The sequence below is a fragment of the Orussus abietinus genome, unplaced genomic scaffold (genome assembly GCF_000612105.2).
Source record: "Orussus abietinus isolate OABI.00-Male unplaced genomic scaffold, Oabi_2.0 scaffold58, whole genome shotgun sequence".
Classification (NCBI taxonomy): Eukaryota; Metazoa; Arthropoda; class Insecta; order Hymenoptera; family Orussidae; genus Orussus; species Orussus abietinus.
Window position 1 is genome coordinate 47037 of NW_019394249.1, and position 18929 is coordinate 65965.

An 18929-nucleotide genomic window follows, 5' to 3' on the forward strand; every position below is an offset into this window, starting at 1 on the left:
CGTCTCGGTGTCTTCGAGTTTCCGTCCTGTTCGAGGGAGGTTGGGGGTGGATCGAGCAGGTGTAAAAGGGTGGGAGGAAAGAATGTTTCGGGTCTCCGAAGTGCAGGCCGAGTGCCGGTATTACGTTTCGAAGATTCCTCCCGAGATCGGGCTAGAGCCCATAAAGCTCACCCCCAGCCACCCCTTGAATCAGCCAACCCCATGTCGTGTAAACGCGACCCGAGGATATCTGCACCCTCCGCAAGATTTCCACATCCCCTTTCGAGCGTTCCATACGTCCTAAACAAATGATTCCCCGGCCCTTGACATTTTTTACACATACCCCCCTTCTTCCCCATGCCCTCCCCCTGGGAAAAAAAACATTCCGCGAGCCAAAAAAATATTATCTTCATTAGAAGAATAATTATTTCACAGGAATAAATTCGATGCAACGTTTCTTAGGAACCACGACAATTTATACGAGTTTGAGTTAAATAATTAATTCTCTGAACCGACGAAACATTTCCTTGGTTCAATGAATTGTTTTCTTTCTCGGTGTAATAAAGAAAGTCATAGGATATAAAAAAAATCACGCCATCGGAAGATGTAATGCGAAATTGGCGTGCAAAGCGTCGAAGCAAACATGGCCGAAAATCGGCATCCCCGTAAAAAAGTCAACCCATAAGAGGACCATGCTGAGTCGTGCAATAATTCTATTATACGGCGCACCATAGACCCCTTACGCAGAGCAAGCAGAAAACAGGTCGCACCCCTTCGCTCGCGGGGGGTAGTTTTCCAGACGAGACCCGGAAGAATCTGAAGAACACGTCGCAGCCAAATTTCATTCCTTTCCTTCACCAAGGATTTTTCATTCCCCCAAAGAAACCCTGATTTCGACCAACCCCTGATACCGACTTACCCCAATCCTTTAAACGAGGTGTCTATCAGAATATTCAAAATAATTATTAAAAAATCTTAATTTTAAGTGCAATCATTTTTTTTCTTGCTTTTAAATCGCTATTCGATTTTTCCAAACGAATCAGGCTTTCCATCCACCCCGGAGAGAATCTCCCGAAATCTCCCCCACGGCGGGTCCCCACCCCCCAGTCTCTATCTCGCGTTTCTCAAGGAAGACTCGAGAGATCAGATAATATTCAAAATAATTAAAAAAAAAAATCTTAACTTTAACTGCAATCATTTTTTTTCTTGCTTTTAAATCGCTATTCGATTTTTCCAAACAAATCAGGCTTTCCATCCACCCCGGAGAGAATCTCCCGAAATCTCCCCCATGGTAGGTCCCCATCCCCCAGTCTCTATCTCGCGTTCCTCAAGGAAGACTCGAGAGATACGCGGCCGAAAGGGTTGAAAGCCGAGCATCGAGTAGCAGGTCCTCTAGACATCGATCGGCGTCGATTCTCCTTAGGTTGCAGAATTACTCGAGGGTGGGCAAAGAGGGTGGCGCGACTCCGTCCGGTCCGTCTCGGGTCTGCAGGGACATCGTGGGGTCCCGGGAGCGAACAACCCCCGGGGGGTGGTGGACCTCCTCCCCTCCCGGACCGGAGGACCGCGTCGTCCGGATTTCGGCGGCCACTTCCGTCCAGAGGACGAGCAAGCGAAAATCGCCGGGCGACACGCGAAGGTCGCCCTCGGCCCCAAAAATCCATAACCACCCCCCACCCCCCGCCGGGTTTTCCCAGCGCCGAGCCCGTCGGCGCATGCGCGGGAGAACCCGACAGGGAGCCGAAGAAAGGAGACCTTAATGGCCTGCTCTCGTTAGGGCAGCCTCCTCGGCTCTCCGACCTCCCTTCTTTTAATAATTCGCAAATTCCCCGGGGGGTAGTATTCCACGTCGGGGAAAGGGGGCTGTCGCCCCCGGGCGCGAGATCGCGACTAGGACCTTCTCCCCAAAACGCGATTTCTCCCCCAGGAAAAATGGCCACCCTTAAAAAATTAAACCTCCCTCTATATAAACCCCCCATGGAGTGAAAGAAAAGCTCGTATGTTAATTAAAATAATAATGTCGAGTTCTTCGTTACGTTCAAGATCATTAAAACCGCCGCAGATTATTAATTTCGATACCTTGGGACATATTCACAGCGATCGATTTAATCCCCCCCCCCAATTTGAGTAGCGTCGAATTTCCCGATTGTGTCAAGACCTCGGGAACTCGAGAGAGACTTCCGGGTGCTTTACTTCCCTGCTTAAGTTCCAATAACTCCCCCGAAAAGTCGGGACCCCCCGGCGAGGCTTCAACTTTTCGAGGGTTTTTCGGGTCGCGAACTCGCAGGTATTATTCGAAAATAAAGGTAAACCCGGTCGAAAAGTACCGTGGAAAAAGTTTCGCCTCGAGAACTCCGGCCAGAATGCCGGAAATGCAGGTCAGCCCCTCCCCCCGGTGGGGGGTGGAAGTGGAACCGTGAGCAGGTGGAGCACCCTCTTGGCCGCACATCCACCTGTTCAGTGGCGGATAATTCCCTTTCAATTACCGGGCCACTCGGCACTGTCGTTAACAAATCCACCCCCTACACGGCTCGACTAGTCGCGCTCAAGCAAAATTCGAAAAGGGGGAGAGAGAAAAAGGAAAATATAAAAAAAGGGGGGATTCTCCCCGGGCCCGACGAGTGGCTCGCTAATTGTAAAGTTCGCCGAACGCGGGCCTATTGGCCGTTGCACTACCCGGGCGGTAATTAATTAGGGGTGGTCGGGCACCGAAGTGGCCGGCCCAGCCAGCCAGAAAAGGGAAACAAAAGGAGTCCAATTAACCCGCTCGAATATATCCCGGGGGGTTGTTTTCCTTTTGCGCGGCGCCCTGGTATTTTCCGACCACCTGGGGGTGGCGGGCGAAAACGTCCCCCGGGTGGAATCGCCAAAACTTCCAGCGGCTGACGATCACCCGAGGATCGATGCGTGACGAGAATGGGAAATGTGAATAAACTTACCCTTAGTGAGAGGGGAGGGAAGGACTCACCCGCTCAGGGCTCCGCGAAGGACTCCATATCCCCCTTTCGCCGCAATCCCTGCAACAAAAGTCGGACAAACGATGTAATTAACGGCCCTCTCTGCCGGAGGAGGAGGTTCGAATAATTGCGCCAACTGCGATCATCCCCTTAAGGCGGGTCGAGGGGTTGAGGGTCGCGGGCCGCGTTAGTCCTTGAAATTCTAAATACATTTGACAAGGAGCACAAGGTTGGTGGAGACCGCGAGGGGTGGAGGGAGTCATGCCGATCCTTACAATTCGAGATAAATTTCGAGACATGTACCGCGAGGGGTGGCGCGGTTTACGAGGGGGTGGGAATGGCAAGGGGTGGCGAAGATCGCAATTTATTCAAGTACTTGCGATTTCGGCCGCGAAAAAAAAAAATATTCACAGTCAAATCAAAATATTTCTCTTGCTTCAACAAATGTGAATACGTGAAAATGAACCAGGGAAATTATTATGCAATAACATATTTGTTATATTACATGTTATGTTACACCTACGTTCGGTGTCATTGCAAATATTTCAGCGGTTGTTGCAATTACGGGGGAGGAGGAAAACATTATCGGCAATGTTCTCCTTCGTTAGAAGAGTGTTTCTTTTTTTCCGCGTTGATAAATCCGACGACGAGGAACACACGGGGGGGTTGAAATCCCAGGGGATGACGAGGGATGACGAGAGTCGCGGAGGGATAAAAATTCAACATGCGACGACAAGGATGACGAGTGAAATCCCGACTCGCCCCGTCGCTTCCAAGGGTTGCTCCAACCCCCCGGAAACCACGTCATCCTTTCCACCCCGTTACATACATTTATTTAACCGAGCCATAAGAGCCAATTACGAGTCACGGAGGAGACAAAGTGCGGAGGAAAGGCGAATGAATAAAACAAACGGCCGAGTCGATATTTACGTGGCGCACCTCCGGGGGTGAATCGAGAATTCCTGGAGTCTGGGATCGAATCTCGCCGAGATTCCCCAGCCCTCTTCGGGGTGCAAGCGCAGGGGTTGTTCCGCCCTGGCGGAGGGTGCCCCGGAGTGCTTCGAGAGTCCTCCGGATCGACGTGGGACCGATGGACCCCTTGGTCGCGTCTCGTCGCCTAATTGAAAGAGACGTCGCCCCGGCCACCCCCTTGGCCCTCTCGAGGGGTGGTGGGTGGCGCGCCAAAACATTTCCGATCCCACCCTCCGAGACGCGCACGCGACACGGGGTGCGCCATGGAATATGTACCCTCGAGGCCTCACCTTGCATTAAGGACTATTAATTCAATTAAAATAGGGGGTTGTTCCAGCTCTGGATACGAATTCTCCCAGGGTAACACCCTTCCTGCCAAGCTTAAGGTGTTACGAAAGGATCATTCGATATATACCAAAACGTCAAAATATTTATAAAACTTTTATCCAAACGGGGTGCACCCAATCATTTTAACCCCAGCATGGTAAACGCTTTTCGTAGCATCTTAGGTATCCTTAAGCTCCCTCCACCCCGAGGGATGCACTTTGACGATCGACCTCCCTATCTCTCCGTCTTCCACCCCCGCATGCGGAATCCCAATGACCGGCGACAAGGGTGTGCACTTCCGCGTAACAACCGCGAGCGGAACTTCGACCTAACGCCAACCTTCTCGGGAGATCTTCCCACTTCGTCCCCCCCTCGAAGGGGTGCTTTCTCGACCTGGCACCCCCGGATTACCCCGAAGTAATCCTGTATCGCGACGACGCTGATCGGCTTATCAAACTAATATGCCACATCGTGAGCTCTTATCAGCGATAATGCCCGCCGAAGGGGTGAACCAGCCAATTTGAAAATTCACCCCTCATCAACCCCTTCGTTCCCATTACCCCGGAAGGCACGATCGAGAAAGCAGTCCCGATTCCTGCGGAAAAAGGAAATTCCGCAACGGGAGTAATCTCACCCCATTGGGTGCTCCCCTTTCGACCGCAGGGTAACTGCGAATCCCTTTGTCCTCTCACCCTGTCAATTGGCGCAATCTGCCAGCGTGCGACAAAATGACAATCCGGGGGTCGTTCTCCAATTTGGCGGGGAGGGGTCAGGAGGGGTTGCGTACACGGCACGCCAATTATTTGGATTGCCGCGTATCGAGTACTCCGACCACCCTACACGCACCCCCCGACACTCCATTTCCGAACGTCGCTCTACGCTGTCGTAATTAAAAAAAAAATGTATATATAAAAATCAAGAGCAATGGATAAGGTAAAAAAAATTCGAAGCATTTCCCTCAGAAAATACAAAAACACTGGAAATGAATCCGGGAAAAAAACGTCAAGAATGTTAAGGGGGAAAAAAAAAAATCTTAAATCTTGGATTTTTTTTGGTAGGCTGGAATTATGGTACACCCCATAGAATCTATTTTATTTAAGCTAAGTGGAGTGTATCCGACGGCAGAAAAAAAAATTGAAAATGGGAGGGTTGGATTATATATATATATAAAAAACCGGAAGAAGGGTCGACCGAATGGACTTTGCTTAAATATGCATGTCACTTCCCTGCTTCGTTTCCACCCCTTTGCGGACGGACAGACGGATGAATAACAAAACCGCACTCCGAGTGAAGTTCCTCCCCCGAAAGTAATCGATAATTTCACGGGGAAACATTTTTCCCACCCCTCTCCACCGTCTGGAAAGGGCGGTTCTTTAATTCGCTCTTTAATTTCTGACACCGATCCCGGCCTGGCTTGACATTCATTATTTTAACGGATTAACAGTGCCAAGTCTTGCCGAGAAGTCGAGCCACTTTTTATTACTCTACCTCCTTAACCTAATATTGTTTTTTAATTAATCCCTCGATCGCATTAACGCATTAAGTGGAAAAGCGCGGCTGGCCATTCTTCGACCTTTACCACTAGCAGTAGAATAAATTTCGGTTGCACTATCGAAATCGGGTATTGCGATAAAATTATGAGGAGATTAAAAATCCAAGTATCACTTTCGCACGCCGAATTACGAAGCAGAAAACAAGAGGTGATAAACATTTAATTAATAAACATCCTTGCGATTAACATCCCTTATTTTACTTTTCCCTGGCTGCAAATCCGAGACATCCTTCCAAGTTTAATTTCTCGAAATCTGGAGAGGCCCCTTTCGCGTCTCCGGGATTCGCCATGAATAAATGACGTCAGCGCAACGCGAAACGGAATCGTAAAAATGGAAATACCTCCGGAGGAAAGTGGGAGAGAGAAAAAAAGAAGATACGAGCAGAAAGAAAGAAAGAAAAAAAGAAGAAGACATTCCCAGAGGAGTCGGCGACGTCTCGATGCGAAATTTATCTGGTAATTCGAGAGATTCTCAAGTAAAAAAAAAAAAATTAAATTATCCTCGACGTCACAAGACGCGAATCTAGAATGTCGAATTTCACGAAGGTTTTTAAAAAGGGGAGGTGAACCGTGAAGGGGGATAGAACGTCACCCGAAGTAATCCGCAATCCCTCCTCCCTTAAATTTAACAAATCGAAACCCGAGCCGACCCCCCCCCACCCCCCAAGAAGGGGGGGATTCGGTGCCAAAGGCGGAAATCAGCACGAAGTCACCCCCGATGAGGGAGAAGGGGGCGAGGGGTACCACCCCCCGGGGTCCTCCCGTCTGCATCTTCCCCTCTTCGTCTTGGACGTCGGCGTCTCCACCCCCTGGACAGGAAATTAACTGAAGCTCCTTCCGGAACCCCCCCTGGTCCCCCTTTCACCCCCACGAAGACAGTTTCATGTTTCGTCGACCTCCCCCATGGGCGACCCTAACCTCGTTTCCACCGGCCGCAATTAGTTTGCCATTAAACGGCCGATAACGAGCTGATAACGGGCCGATAATGACCGCATAACGACTGCATAACGAAAAATCGCGTTCGGGGTCGTCGGCCTCGCCGGGTGGGCCGATACAGATTTGCCGTTAAACGGCCGATAACGGGCTGATAACGGCCCGTTGACAGCTGCACAATGGAGTATTAATTCGGCGTTAAACGGCCGTTAAAATGGCTGCGTAACGAAAAATTGGTGTTCGAGGTCGTTGATCCCGGCGAGTCGGCGTTAATTAATTCCCCGTTAAACGGCCGGATAACGAAAAACGGCGATCCCGTCGTGAGATCGAGAAACACCGCAAACAAGTGGAGAGCAAGAAGTAACGGCCGGAAGTCGTGTCCCGCCTCGGCGTGGCGTTAATTTTGGAAACGGCGGAAACTCGAGGGGAGGTACAATGGCACTCGGCCCGATTCCTCGTTGTCGGCGGCGTTAACCTTTCGACGGTCGCGCGCCGTTAACGTCTCGTCCGGCCGTCAGGTGTTAACGGGGGAATAAAACCCTCGACGTCGGCCCTCTCGTTTTATCGGCCGTCGTTTTATCTCCGTCGTGGATACTCCGCCTAACGAGCCGTCGTTCCTCGGTTCCTTCTACGCGCCGTTAAGCGAATTTCCCCGTTATCGTTATATACCGGTAAAACCGAGGAATAAAAGGAATCCCGAAGGCGAGAAGACCCGAGTCTTTCCGGCAATTTCCACCCCCTCTTAGGGGTGGTCTCGCACACGCGAGATCTCGTGCCAGTCCCAAATCGACGTAATATCTGGAGGGATGAGCTCGCGTCCAAACTCGAATCTCGAAACGATATCGAAGATCGATCGAACGCGTCTCCACCCTAGGGGGTTGGAAATACACTTGCACCCCATCTACCCCTCTTTGCACCTCCCATGAATCCCAATTTCCTCCGGTTAATCATAAATCGGCATCGACCTTAGGTTTGCAAAAACGCGATAGATCGATTTCAACTCCAAAGAAAAAATATGTAAATTAAAATCCGTTTCTTTTTATTCTTCCGATTTTTTTTTTTATTTCGGTATTTTCAGGCCGCGTATGAAAATTATCCCTTCGAGCCTTAAAAAATCCCCGTTTAGGGGGGAAGAAATAAGGGTGCGCCGTTTATTTCCGACGTAAAAAGGACAGATATCCTTCGTAAACGGAGGAGTCGTCGTCGATATCTGACCACGGCGATCTGAAATTGAACCGTCTGCCTCGATTGGCCGTTATCACCAGATTCGCTTTTGTTTCCCGCCTCTCTTTCTTTCCCCGTTCGCGTGTCGCGCCGCTTTTGTGCGGCGTCGATAAACGGAGGGTCGTGCACCCCGGAATGCCCCCCGGAAATGCATCGATGCACTCACGAAAAAGCCTCGCGATTCCCGTTTTAACGGGCGGGATCTCCCAGGGACTCGTCCCGAAAAGAACCGAAAAGAGTTGGACGATTCCGCGGGACTTCGTTTCTCTAATTGCCAATTACAGGGAAAGTCTTCAAGATTGGACCCTGAAGAGAGCTCTGGATTTTCCGTGGTCCTCGATCGAGTCGCAATTTCTTTTCTTCTTTTTTCGCGGATCCTTCGTATCTTTACTTAGGGGCGAAGGAAATTCTCCCCACCTCGAGTGTAAGAATTTCGATTCCCGAGGGACTCTCTCGATTTTTAGAGACTTCCTGTTAATTCTATTAAATTCGTTCGACTCCTTGAATTCTAAGGAAAAGGTTCCTCGGTCTTTTTTTTCTCCCCCGGGGATAGGCAAAATCGAGGAATTTCGGGAATAAGTCTCCGTATCTTCTCTTAGGGGCGAAGGAAATTCTCCCCACCTCGAGTGTAAGAATTTCGATTCCCGAGGGACTCTCTCGATTTTTAGAGACTTCCTGTGAATTCTATTAAATTCGTTCGACTCCTTGAATTCTAAGGAAAAGGTTCCTCGGTCTTTTTTTCTCCCCCGGGGATAGGCAAAATCGAGGAATTTCGGGAATAAGTCTCCGGAATCCCTAGGGATCCTCTCGGTCCCTCAGGACTTTATAAAACAGCCCTCCAGCTTCCGGATTTCCGAGCCGGTCCAAGGGACGAGATCGATTCGACCTCCTGGGGGGTGAGGGGCAATTTAAACCGAGCCACGTGGATGCAAAAAAATCATGGATTTCTCTGTCAATCCTGATTTAATAGAAAGTTACTTCGACACTTATCCCATTCACTTCAGCGGGGAGAATCATAGATTTAGGCAATCCCATGCAAAGTCCAGTCACAAAAATGACCCACCCCCCCCCATATTACTTAATCGCAAAAAATGATATACCGAGAAAAATCGCAAAAAATGATATACCGAGAAAAATCGCAAAAAGTGATATACCGAGAAAAATCGCAAAAAATGATATACCGAGAAAAATCGCAAATGATATACCGAGAAAAATCGCAAAAAATGATATACCGAGAAAAATCTCAAATTAGGCAACCAGGAACCAGGTCCTCATTCCCCGTCCACGTGGTCGAGGAATCCGTCATCCGTCAATCCGAGCCCCCTACTCGCGGTGATTTCTCAGCTGTCAAAGCGGAGCACGTGGGCGCGACGGTTCGCCATCCGTCAAGCCGAGCACGTGGGCGCGTTCTATATCGGTCGGCAATGATTAGCAACATTGTCTTCGAGGACGTTCTAAGCTCCGCCTCGGCGTTTCGACCGTCGACGGGTCCCCCCAATTAAGTCAGGGATTCACGGCTAGTTAACAAATTCCCGAACAGCTCGAGTTCGACGCTCGTCCGAAGCTACTTCCGACTTCGAAAATACCCGTCCATCTTTTAATTAGCCATTGATAAATCCAGAAGACGCCCCGAGAGGAGTCGAGTGCGATAATGGGAGCCGGCTCGCCGGGGATGGCCCGGGCGTCGAAATAATGGACCCGGTGATCTATGTCCCCTCTCTCTCGCTCCAAGGACGACGGAGCCGGGAATAGATTTAATGGGCCAGTTCGGTGGTGGCCGATTCGCCGCTATGTCGAAAGTTGGTTAAATTGCCGACCGCTGGCGATCCAAACGACGATGTTTACGAGCGCGTTAACGGATGTCGCGCGGGCCGCGACACCCCGACCTACCCCACGGCGGGACCGAACGCGACTCCTAGATCGACCAGGCCTTCGATTATTAAGTGTTAAAATTATAACCATGTCGCGGTAACTGGGGCAGATATTGGATTTCTCAAAAAAAAAAAAAAAGAAAAAAAAAGAAAAACAGAAATCCACATTTTCACCCCTCGTTCTTGGTCGGTTGACGCTGACCTATCCTAACCTATCAGGGGGTGAGAGCGACTTCCTCGATCGACGAGAAAACTTAGGATGTCTTAAAACACTTTCAGAGGAAAAAAAAAAATTATAAAACTTCGACATTCCCTTAGAGTAAAAAGAAAAGTGAAATATCTACATTTTGACGCCTTGCTCTTAGTCGTCGAGCGCAAGTTGGGAACAAGATATAAATTGTCCATCCCCTCCGCAAGATCTCGGGAGCCCAAGTTTCGACTTTCGACTTTCCTCCCCCGGACGAGGGGAAGGAAGGGTTGTCGCGGAGAAGCCCCCGGGAAATGCATGTACACGTATATATGAGACCGGGAGAACGACTCGGGGGTCGTAAATCTCCGCGACAAGGCGGAGATTTTAATTTCATTAGATCGCGAGAGGAGGGCGTAATGGCGCGGTCGGGGGTTAATTAGACGAGGGGCGTCGAGGATCCGCGGTTTTCCGGAGACCCACCCTCGCGGAAGCTCCCGGTGTCCCGGATTAACCCCCTCGATCATCCCTGGGAGGAAACGTCGGAAATGCATAAATTACCCCCGCACGTCCCGAGAGATTAACGCGGAAATTCTACGAGGTACGAATCCCCTCCTCAAAATATAAATAAATAAATAATTAAATAAATAAAGGNCGGTGAAAGTCGACATTCTCCAATTTCGGTCATTCACGGTAACATATACATATATTGGAAGTCTCGAGGAAACGAGGCCGAAAAAATGGAATTTCTCGGTTTTTTTCTTCTCTAGGCGAAAAATCGAGGTCGAAAAGTGGAGGAAGTCGACTATGGGTCAGCCGGGATGTAGCGAGGTTAGATAGACCGGAAGGGAAAATGTCGAGAAACTTGGATATGGATTGTTGGGACGACATAGGATTGGAATGTCGAGAGGTTGGAACGACGCGAAGTTAGAACCTCGCGAGATTACGGCGACGTAAAGTTGGGACCTCGCGAGGTCGGAACGAAGTGAAATTAGGACCTCGAGAGGTTGGAGCGTCGTGAAATTAGGGGCTTGCGAATTTAAAGCGTCGCGAGGTCAGAGGATCGGGAAATTAAGACGCCGAGAGGTCGGAACGTCGCGTAATTAGGAGCTCGCGAATTTGGATCGCTCCGAGTTGAAGGCATTGCGAAATCAGAAATTCGGAAATTCGAAGCATCGCGAGGTCGGGACGTCGCCTTCGAGTTTAGAAATACCGTGAAATTGGGACCTCGTGAATTTGCAAAGTCGGAGAATTACGCTCCGAGTTGAAAACAGTATTGAAATCAGAAATTCGGAATTCTAAGCATCGCGAGGTCGGGACGTCGCTTTCGAGTTTAGACCGCCTCGAGGTTGGAAATACCGTGAAATTGTGACCTCGTGAATTCGCAATGTCGGAAAATTACGCTCCGAGTTGAAAACAGTATCGAAATCAGAACCTCGGAAATTTGCAGCATCGCGAGGTAGGGACGTCGCCTTCGAGTTTAGACCTCGCGGATTTGCAACGTCGGAAAATTGCGCTCCGAGTTGAAAACGATATCGAAATTAGAAATTCGGAAATTCGAAGCATCGCGAGGTCGGGACGTCGCCTTCGAATTTAGAAATACCGTAAAATTGGAACCTCGCGGATTTGCAACGTCGTTAAATAACGAGCTCGCGAGTTTTGACGTCCTCGAGGTCGGAGCATCTCGAAATTGGGACCTCGCGGGAAAGGTCGGGAAATGATTGGGTGGCAAATCCGGACCGACGCTTAGTCGAGACACGTCGCTCGGTGAGGTCGTCGGTGGTGCACGGTGCACGGCTCTCTCGCGAATGTCACGAACGGGGCGGATGACGTCGGTCGGGGGTGGCCGGCGGAAAGGGTCGCAAAGGGAAGGGAAGGGAAGGGAAGGGAAATCGCCCCCACGATCAATACTCCGCCGCGCCTCGCCCCACGTCGACTCCACCGGACTGCGGACCGAGGAGCCGATCCGGGACCGGGATGAGTCGAATTCCTCTCCCGCTCTTCCCGAGACCCGTCGACGGTCTTTCGAGTGCCTTCAACCGGGAGCCCGATCGCGTCAACGGAGTCCGACAAACGGAAATCCGTCAACGACTCCGAACCGTCTCCCAAATTTGACCTCTCGGGTGGATTTTCCACCGACACCAATTCCAAAGTATCGTTTCCCAAATTTGACCTCTCGAGTGGATTTCTTCCACGTGGTGAATTTTCCACCGACTTCAATTCCAAAGTATCGTCTCCCAAATTTGACCTCTCGGGTGGATTTCTTCCACGTGGTGGATTTTCCACCAACTTCAACTCCAAAGTATCGACAAACGATCGACGTCGAAGATCGCGATCGATCCCCCGCGGAAGGAACTCCTGGTTTTCCCCTCTGGGAGTCGGACATACGTGTCCACGGTCGACGGGTGGCCTGAATAAACTTGGCATCGATCGACCGGACGAGTCGTGGTGATTAAATTGCAACGCCATTTCTCGTCGAGTGTGTTCCAATCGCAATAACGACACTAGACCCTTGGGACGGCCGCGCTTTAACGACGCCGGATCGATGCGCCAATTTTACCCGGCGCATTCGGCCGCGCCGGTTTTCCTCCTTTCATCGCGAACCACCGATCCGAAATTACGGAAAGCTTGAGAATCGAGGAAAAGGGGGGAAAAAAAAATAAATCAGGGTACGAGATCGTTGAGGTAAAAATATTTCCCTGTCTCGGTGAGGAATTCCTTCTCTTCGTCGACCCGATAGGCACGTGCCACGGGAATATCCGGTATCGAAATTTATGTCCTCTCGATCCTAACCATCCTGCCCCAAATCTCCGGAAAATCGAGCGTGATCCCGGAGATCCTCTGGGCTCAGCTTCCGATGGACCACCTCGATTTCGCAGGTGCGACGAACTCGGAATCTCGCCCGCCTTGGCGGTACCTATCGGTTTATGTTTCAAAAATTCTTGCAAAAATCCATTTTTGCCCTTCCACAAATTTAAAGAAATNATACATTAAAAAAAAAAGGGATCGATATAACAAAAAGTATCGACATCTCGAACCTAATAAAAATGCCCATAAAAGTCTCTCTTTCTCTCTCTCCTCCTTCCGTCGAAGACGTATGTCCGTTTAATTGCAAAAAGTTGGTTTTTAAGCCCTAACAAATCTACCCGCGATCTCGTGGAACGTTAACTCGAAGCGATACAATATAATAATTCTTCGAATTAACAAAGTATCTTTTACGTTCAGTGACATTTTTTTTTCCTCGGGGCAAATTTGGACAAAACGCGGCAATATAATAATTCTTCGAATTAACAAAATGTTTCTTCGCTTCAGTGACATTTTTTTTTCCTCAGGTGAAATTTCGACAAAACGCGGCAATATAATTATTCTTCGAATTAACAGTGCTTTTTAGGTTCAGTGACATTATTTTTTTCTCGGGTGAAATTTCGACAAAACGCGGCAATATAATAATTCTTCGAATTAACAAAGTGTTTCTTCGCTTCAGTGACATTTTTTTTTCCTCGGGTGAAATTTCGACAAAACGCGGCAATATAATTATTCTTCGAATTAACAGTGCTTTTTAGGTTCAGTGACATTATTTTTTTCTCGGGTGAAATTTCGACAAAACGCGGCAATATAATAATTCTTCGAATTAACAAAGTGTTTCTTAGGTTCAATGACATTTTTTTTTCCTCGGGTGAAATCTCGACAAAACGCGGCAATATAATAATTCTTCGAATTAACAAAGTGTTTGTTAGGTTCGGTGACATTTTTTTTTTCCTCGGGGTAAATTTCGACAAAACGCGGCAATATAATAATTCTTCGAATTAACAAAGTGTTTCTTAGGTTCGGTGAAATTTTTTTTTAATTTTCCACGGGGCAAATTTCGACAAAACGCGGCAAAGCGCCAGCTCGACTTGGCCTCGACCTCCGAAATTTCTTCCCCACGGTCGCGACGGGGAGGAAAAACCGGAGTTCGGAGGAAAGGGGGAGAAACCCTCGTCGCGAGTTCGCGCGACACCCACGTAAGAATGGAATCGATCGGCCGGCGTGGAAGCTCGCGCGGGCCTTCCGCGTCGGCGGAAATTAAGGCCATAGCCAAGGGGCCGGCCGAGTATGCAAATCGGCCCGATCCCTCCACATACGCTCTCCTTTGATCCAGAAAACGCTCCTCTCCCCGGTATTTATCTCCGATATCTATTTACAATCGGTCTCCGCGATTGTTTGTAATAATCCATCTACCCTATCCATTTACAATCGCGCTCTTCTCGATATTAATCCGGGATATTTTTAATTCTTTAAAAATTCCTATATACATGTTTAAATTAAAAAATGATAATATCATGGGTGTCAGGACCTTCCTTACAGCTTCCACATTCACATTGTAAAGAATGGGTATTTGGAGGTTTACGAATTTTTTTTCAGAGGCATTACAGCGATAACGATAACGGAGACGGTACCTTCAGTCCCGATCCGGCAAGGTTCTGAAGCAGGGGCTTTAAGGGAAGACCGCTCTTCTGGGGCATCCCTTCCTCGACGTCATCTGCAAGGAGATAAAGATTCGTTAGATTACTGGAAGTCGATTTGTCCCGAAGAACCCTTTTTCCGGAGGATACTCCGTCAAACTAGCTGAAAAATTTCAGCACACGACTTATGAGCCCCTAAAAAATGTCCCGAAATTTTCCATTTGATTTTTACATTTCTTTTTTTTTTTTGATAAAAAAGAATTCAATTTTCTGTCTAAACTGTAGTTAACAAATGGGCCGATTTTTTTAAAGGTCTCGTACCACCTTAAACGGCTGGACGACGAGGTGACTCGGTAACGCTTTTATCAGGGAAGTTTTCCGATAATGTTACACGGAGCGGCGGTGCGTTTGCAAGCGCGGCACGAACGCGGGCTCTCCGGAGTCCCAATCAATCCGATGGAAGTGCCATTAGGTCCATTCACCGGCAAATATTCGATCTGCAGGGTTTCCGGACGACAGCACTTCGTTTTCTAAAGGCGCCAGTGTGCGTCCTCCGGTCCCATTAGTCTCCAGAGCGCTTTCGACGCAGTGAAAAGCGCTTTTCGCGAGTTCCTTCCCGCGAACGCAGCCAGGATACCGTGAATCCTCTGAAAACGCTCCGGTCACCTCTCTCCCTCCTCCAGAAGCAACACAAAGGACATCGATACAGTAATCGTACCAAAATTAATCACAATGCCCCCGTTAATTTGAATTCTCCTTCGACTGCAACATCTGAAACGGATGACAAAGGCCATTCCCAACGTTTAATTCCGATTGAAAACCGGATCCGGTTTGCGGCAGAATTTTCCGCACCAACCGCGAGGGGTGTCATAACGAGTGTTAACGAATCTCAAGTAGGCCTCACGCCTACGGAGATGTACTTACTACTTGGACCGCCTCGATGTGTTCCGTCAATGAAATCCGATTTCCTCACAAAGGGCTACTCATACAGGGATACTTGGAAAGCGAAAGCGAACCAAGGAAAAGCTCACGCCAGGGATGGGGTGTTCGGAAACGTTCCTTGTATCTCGAGTCCGAATTACGTCGACTATCAAACCGAGTAATCTCGAGTATCCCATGATCGTACGAAGCTATTAAACCAATAATCTACAATTATTTCCGAAACAATTTCATACAACCTCACGTGGAGTCATCCGACGTATCGAATACCAAAGTCTATAATCTCTGGAAAATAGTGCCATACCTTGAGCGAGCGATCGATGAGCTTTGGAAGTGAGTTCTACCCTGGGAACGGATCATACGGGACACCAAAAGAATCCTAGCTATCTATCTATCGTAGCTGAGTCTACATATCCTCCTGTCGTCGCCGGTTAACCTTGAAAGCCACAGTGGAAGGAATTAAGTGCCGGAGGTTAGGAGGCGACGTTAGTTTTGAGGTTAGCTGTCACGGCGTCGGATCGATGGCGCGGCGAAGGTCTCGCGAGAGCCCCGAAAGGCTTATTATGTAATCCTCCAAGGGCTTACCTGGAGCACTCGCCGCCGCCGTGAGGACACCCACGACGCGCTCGTTTGAGGTTAGGTGGACGGTTTCGAGCAGGTGAACAAACTCCTCCGCGGAGTTCCTGGCGCGCGCGGTCGCCGGTTAACCTTGAAAGTGACCGAGGAAGGAGGCGCGTCTTGGAGGTTAGGAGGCGGCGGCGGTTTTGAGGTTAGCTGTCACCGGCGCCGGATCGATGCGGCTACGGCGACGGCGGCGAGAGAGACCGCGAGATCTCGCGCGAGCCTTGTCAGCCCTTATTACATAATTCCCCGAAGACCTACCTGGCAAGGTGGCTTCGTCCCGGCTTTAATTCCGATGCGTCGCCTCGACGTCGCGCTGGCTCGACGGACACGCAGGCGGCCACTTCGCCTCTATCTTCGAAACATGATCGGCAACCGAGTCACTCGCCGCGACGGGCCGGGAGAGCGAGAGAGACGGAGCGAGGCCTCGCGCGCTCTGACGTTACTCCAACATGGCGGCCGGCCGCCGTAACCTCAAAGGACGAACAACCGTCTGCTGCTCTTCACGCTTCTGTCACTTCGGCTAGGCTCCACTCTTCTGGAGTTCCGAGACGACGAGCTCGACGTCCACCCAGAGAGCGTCGACACGCATCTCCGTTCGCTGTCGCCAGTTGTCGCGACTCGCGGCCGAACCGGGACGCTCCGTTGCTGCGGACTCGAGCGGAACTGTTGGCTCCGCCGCCATTTTGGATGCGCGCGCCACGGGCGGCGCCACCTCCCGGACGCTACTCTGGAATGAACCCATAGACATAGGAATATAGAGACCGAGTGCAATGCGGGAGGGGAGCTACCGACGGGGTGGGAGCTCCTGGTTGGCGGGGAGCTACCGGCGGGAGGGTGACGAGTATTTGGTGCCTAACTTTTTTGATTGGCTAATGTTCTGCGCAAACGTATTGACGTAGAATGCATTCGCGGGAGGTTATGATAAACGTGGAAAGTAGTTACGTATTTTTGAGAGGTTATAAAAAAAACAGTTTTTATAAAAGTAACAAAATGGTGTACTTTATTGTACCGTCCTGTAATATACGAAAACCTGGGGATGTCATTTCATTGGAAAAGGAGAATGGACTCTGAGTTTCGTCAGATGGCGGCACTGCGCAGCGGCGACGAAATCAGTGAGTAAGCGATCTCCCGTTTTGTGTTTAACGTCGGACGAGTGATGATATTCCGTAATATGATTTAATAATGAATTCGAGCTGTATAAAAAATGAGTTGGAATGCCGTGAATACCGTTTTCTGCATTTTCTATTCACTTGAAACGGAGGCCAGGAGATAGACTCCGAAAGCAGTGGGAAAGTTAGGTTAGAATTTTAGAATAATCGGGTTGACATTTTCAAATCCGTTTTCGTTTGCATACCTAGGGACGATATGTCTTCGTCGACGTATGTTTCTCGAGTTAATCAGGTGGATGCAGTACAGCTTGACCATGAAATTTACAATGTCCTGAAGACTCAGTCTAAAGAGATTACAAAGATATGTCTTCCTGGGAAGGTCGAGCAGTGGGAACCAGAAATTAACGTACTTATAAAAATTGCTATTTGGTACTTCTCCCTGCGAAAAGATAGATCGACCTTTGGCCAACAGCTCTTAAACCTGCGATACACCGATTTTACCCAGAGGAAAGCGATCTTATATCTTGTATTGTCAACCGTACCAAAGTATCTACAAGAACGTTTGGCGGATGCTCGACTCGTGACAACTTCGACGAGAGAGAGAATCAAATATTGCATAGAGTACGTGGCCAATGTAATCGATGTAATAGAACTTCTTAATTTATTATTATTTCTACATCGTGGAACAAGACCTCGTACGATCGAACACGTTTTGAGGATATCCAGCCAATCCACTACTGCTCACAAACCGAGGAATATAGGATACACGTACATGACTCGTGAGCTGTTGTGGCACGGTTTGATGGAATTGTTCTCCATCTCCTTACCGATGATTAATTTCCCTCGCATTATGCAAGCGTTGTACAGATTTTGGGCCAAACGGAAAGGGATCGCTAATCAGAATGTACATCCAAGAATGAATCTTGCCACAAAGTGTCCGCAATGCAACGAAACTCCCATTTTGCCATGCCACGCAGGTTGTGAACATATTTTCTGCTACTACTGCCTGAACGCATTCTTCACGGCGACCGAAAGATTTCTTTGTCCTGGGTGCGACGTCGAGTTACATGCAGCAAACATGACGGTTTATATTCACAATTAGACCCTTCTGTCTGCATCATAAAATGTGAGTCCTGAGAAGAAACTGCGAAGCTCGACAGCCGAAATGAACTTACAAACATTCGATGACGAACAGCAATGGACGATTCCTCCGTTCTCTTCCTCGATCAACAGTTTTTTTAAGGAAAGGGAAATTCTGTCCGATGGTGTAGACTTAGTATTTTTTTTTATTAAAAAATAGCAATACAAAATTATCCTCGTTTATTTCAATGCAACATCACCTTGAGGCATCGATTAGGTTTCTCCTCAAAACAAACAATAATTCATTATATAGGGTATACGCGCTGCTTATCAAAATATTCGATTACATATCATATAAAAATATCATGCCGGACTATCTTAAAACATTCTCCTTTGGGTACGACCTAATATGATATAGTGTTCATTAATTTAATTTATTAGTTGCTGTACCTGCTAGATGAGCGGGCACGTCCCTCGATTATTAAGCCTACTTATCACTAGTAGTACACGGAAACACAGAAGCACTCTTAAATTAGTACCTTCCGACTTTCTTACCCTATTACAATTTGATTTTAAATTATTATCGTCGGAATGTTCTTTATAATACAATTCAACAGAACGCGAGCCACGGAGGCCATTCCACTCGCCGAGACATTTTCGGGCATCGCTCGAAATCCTGATCTATGACACGGCATCGATCGTTCCTAAATCGCCGTCATAGATTTTTCCT

The 18929-nt window shown here is 48.8% G+C and overlaps 1 protein-coding gene and 1 long non-coding RNA gene across 2 annotated transcripts; one reads left to right on the forward strand and one right to left on the reverse strand.

Annotated features, from left to right (window-relative positions):
* Positions 1–2918: 2918 nt before the first annotated feature.
* Positions 2919–16664, reverse strand: LOC111674218. Its single transcript, XR_002762313.1, has 3 exons — positions 16269–16664; positions 14442–14524; positions 2919–2996 (listed from the first exon to the last, which is right to left on the reverse strand). It is a non-coding gene; the product is annotated as an uncharacterized LOC111674218 (long non-coding RNA).
* A 474-nt stretch (positions 16665–17138) lies between these two features.
* Positions 17139–18432, forward strand: LOC105698541 (peroxisome biogenesis factor 2). Its single transcript, XM_012422873.2, has one exon. The coding sequence runs from the start codon at positions 17376–17378 to the stop codon at positions 18219–18221; it is 846 nt and encodes a 281-aa protein (XP_012278296.1). The 5' UTR covers positions 17139–17375; the 3' UTR covers positions 18222–18432.
* Positions 18433–18929: the final 497 nt, after the last annotated feature.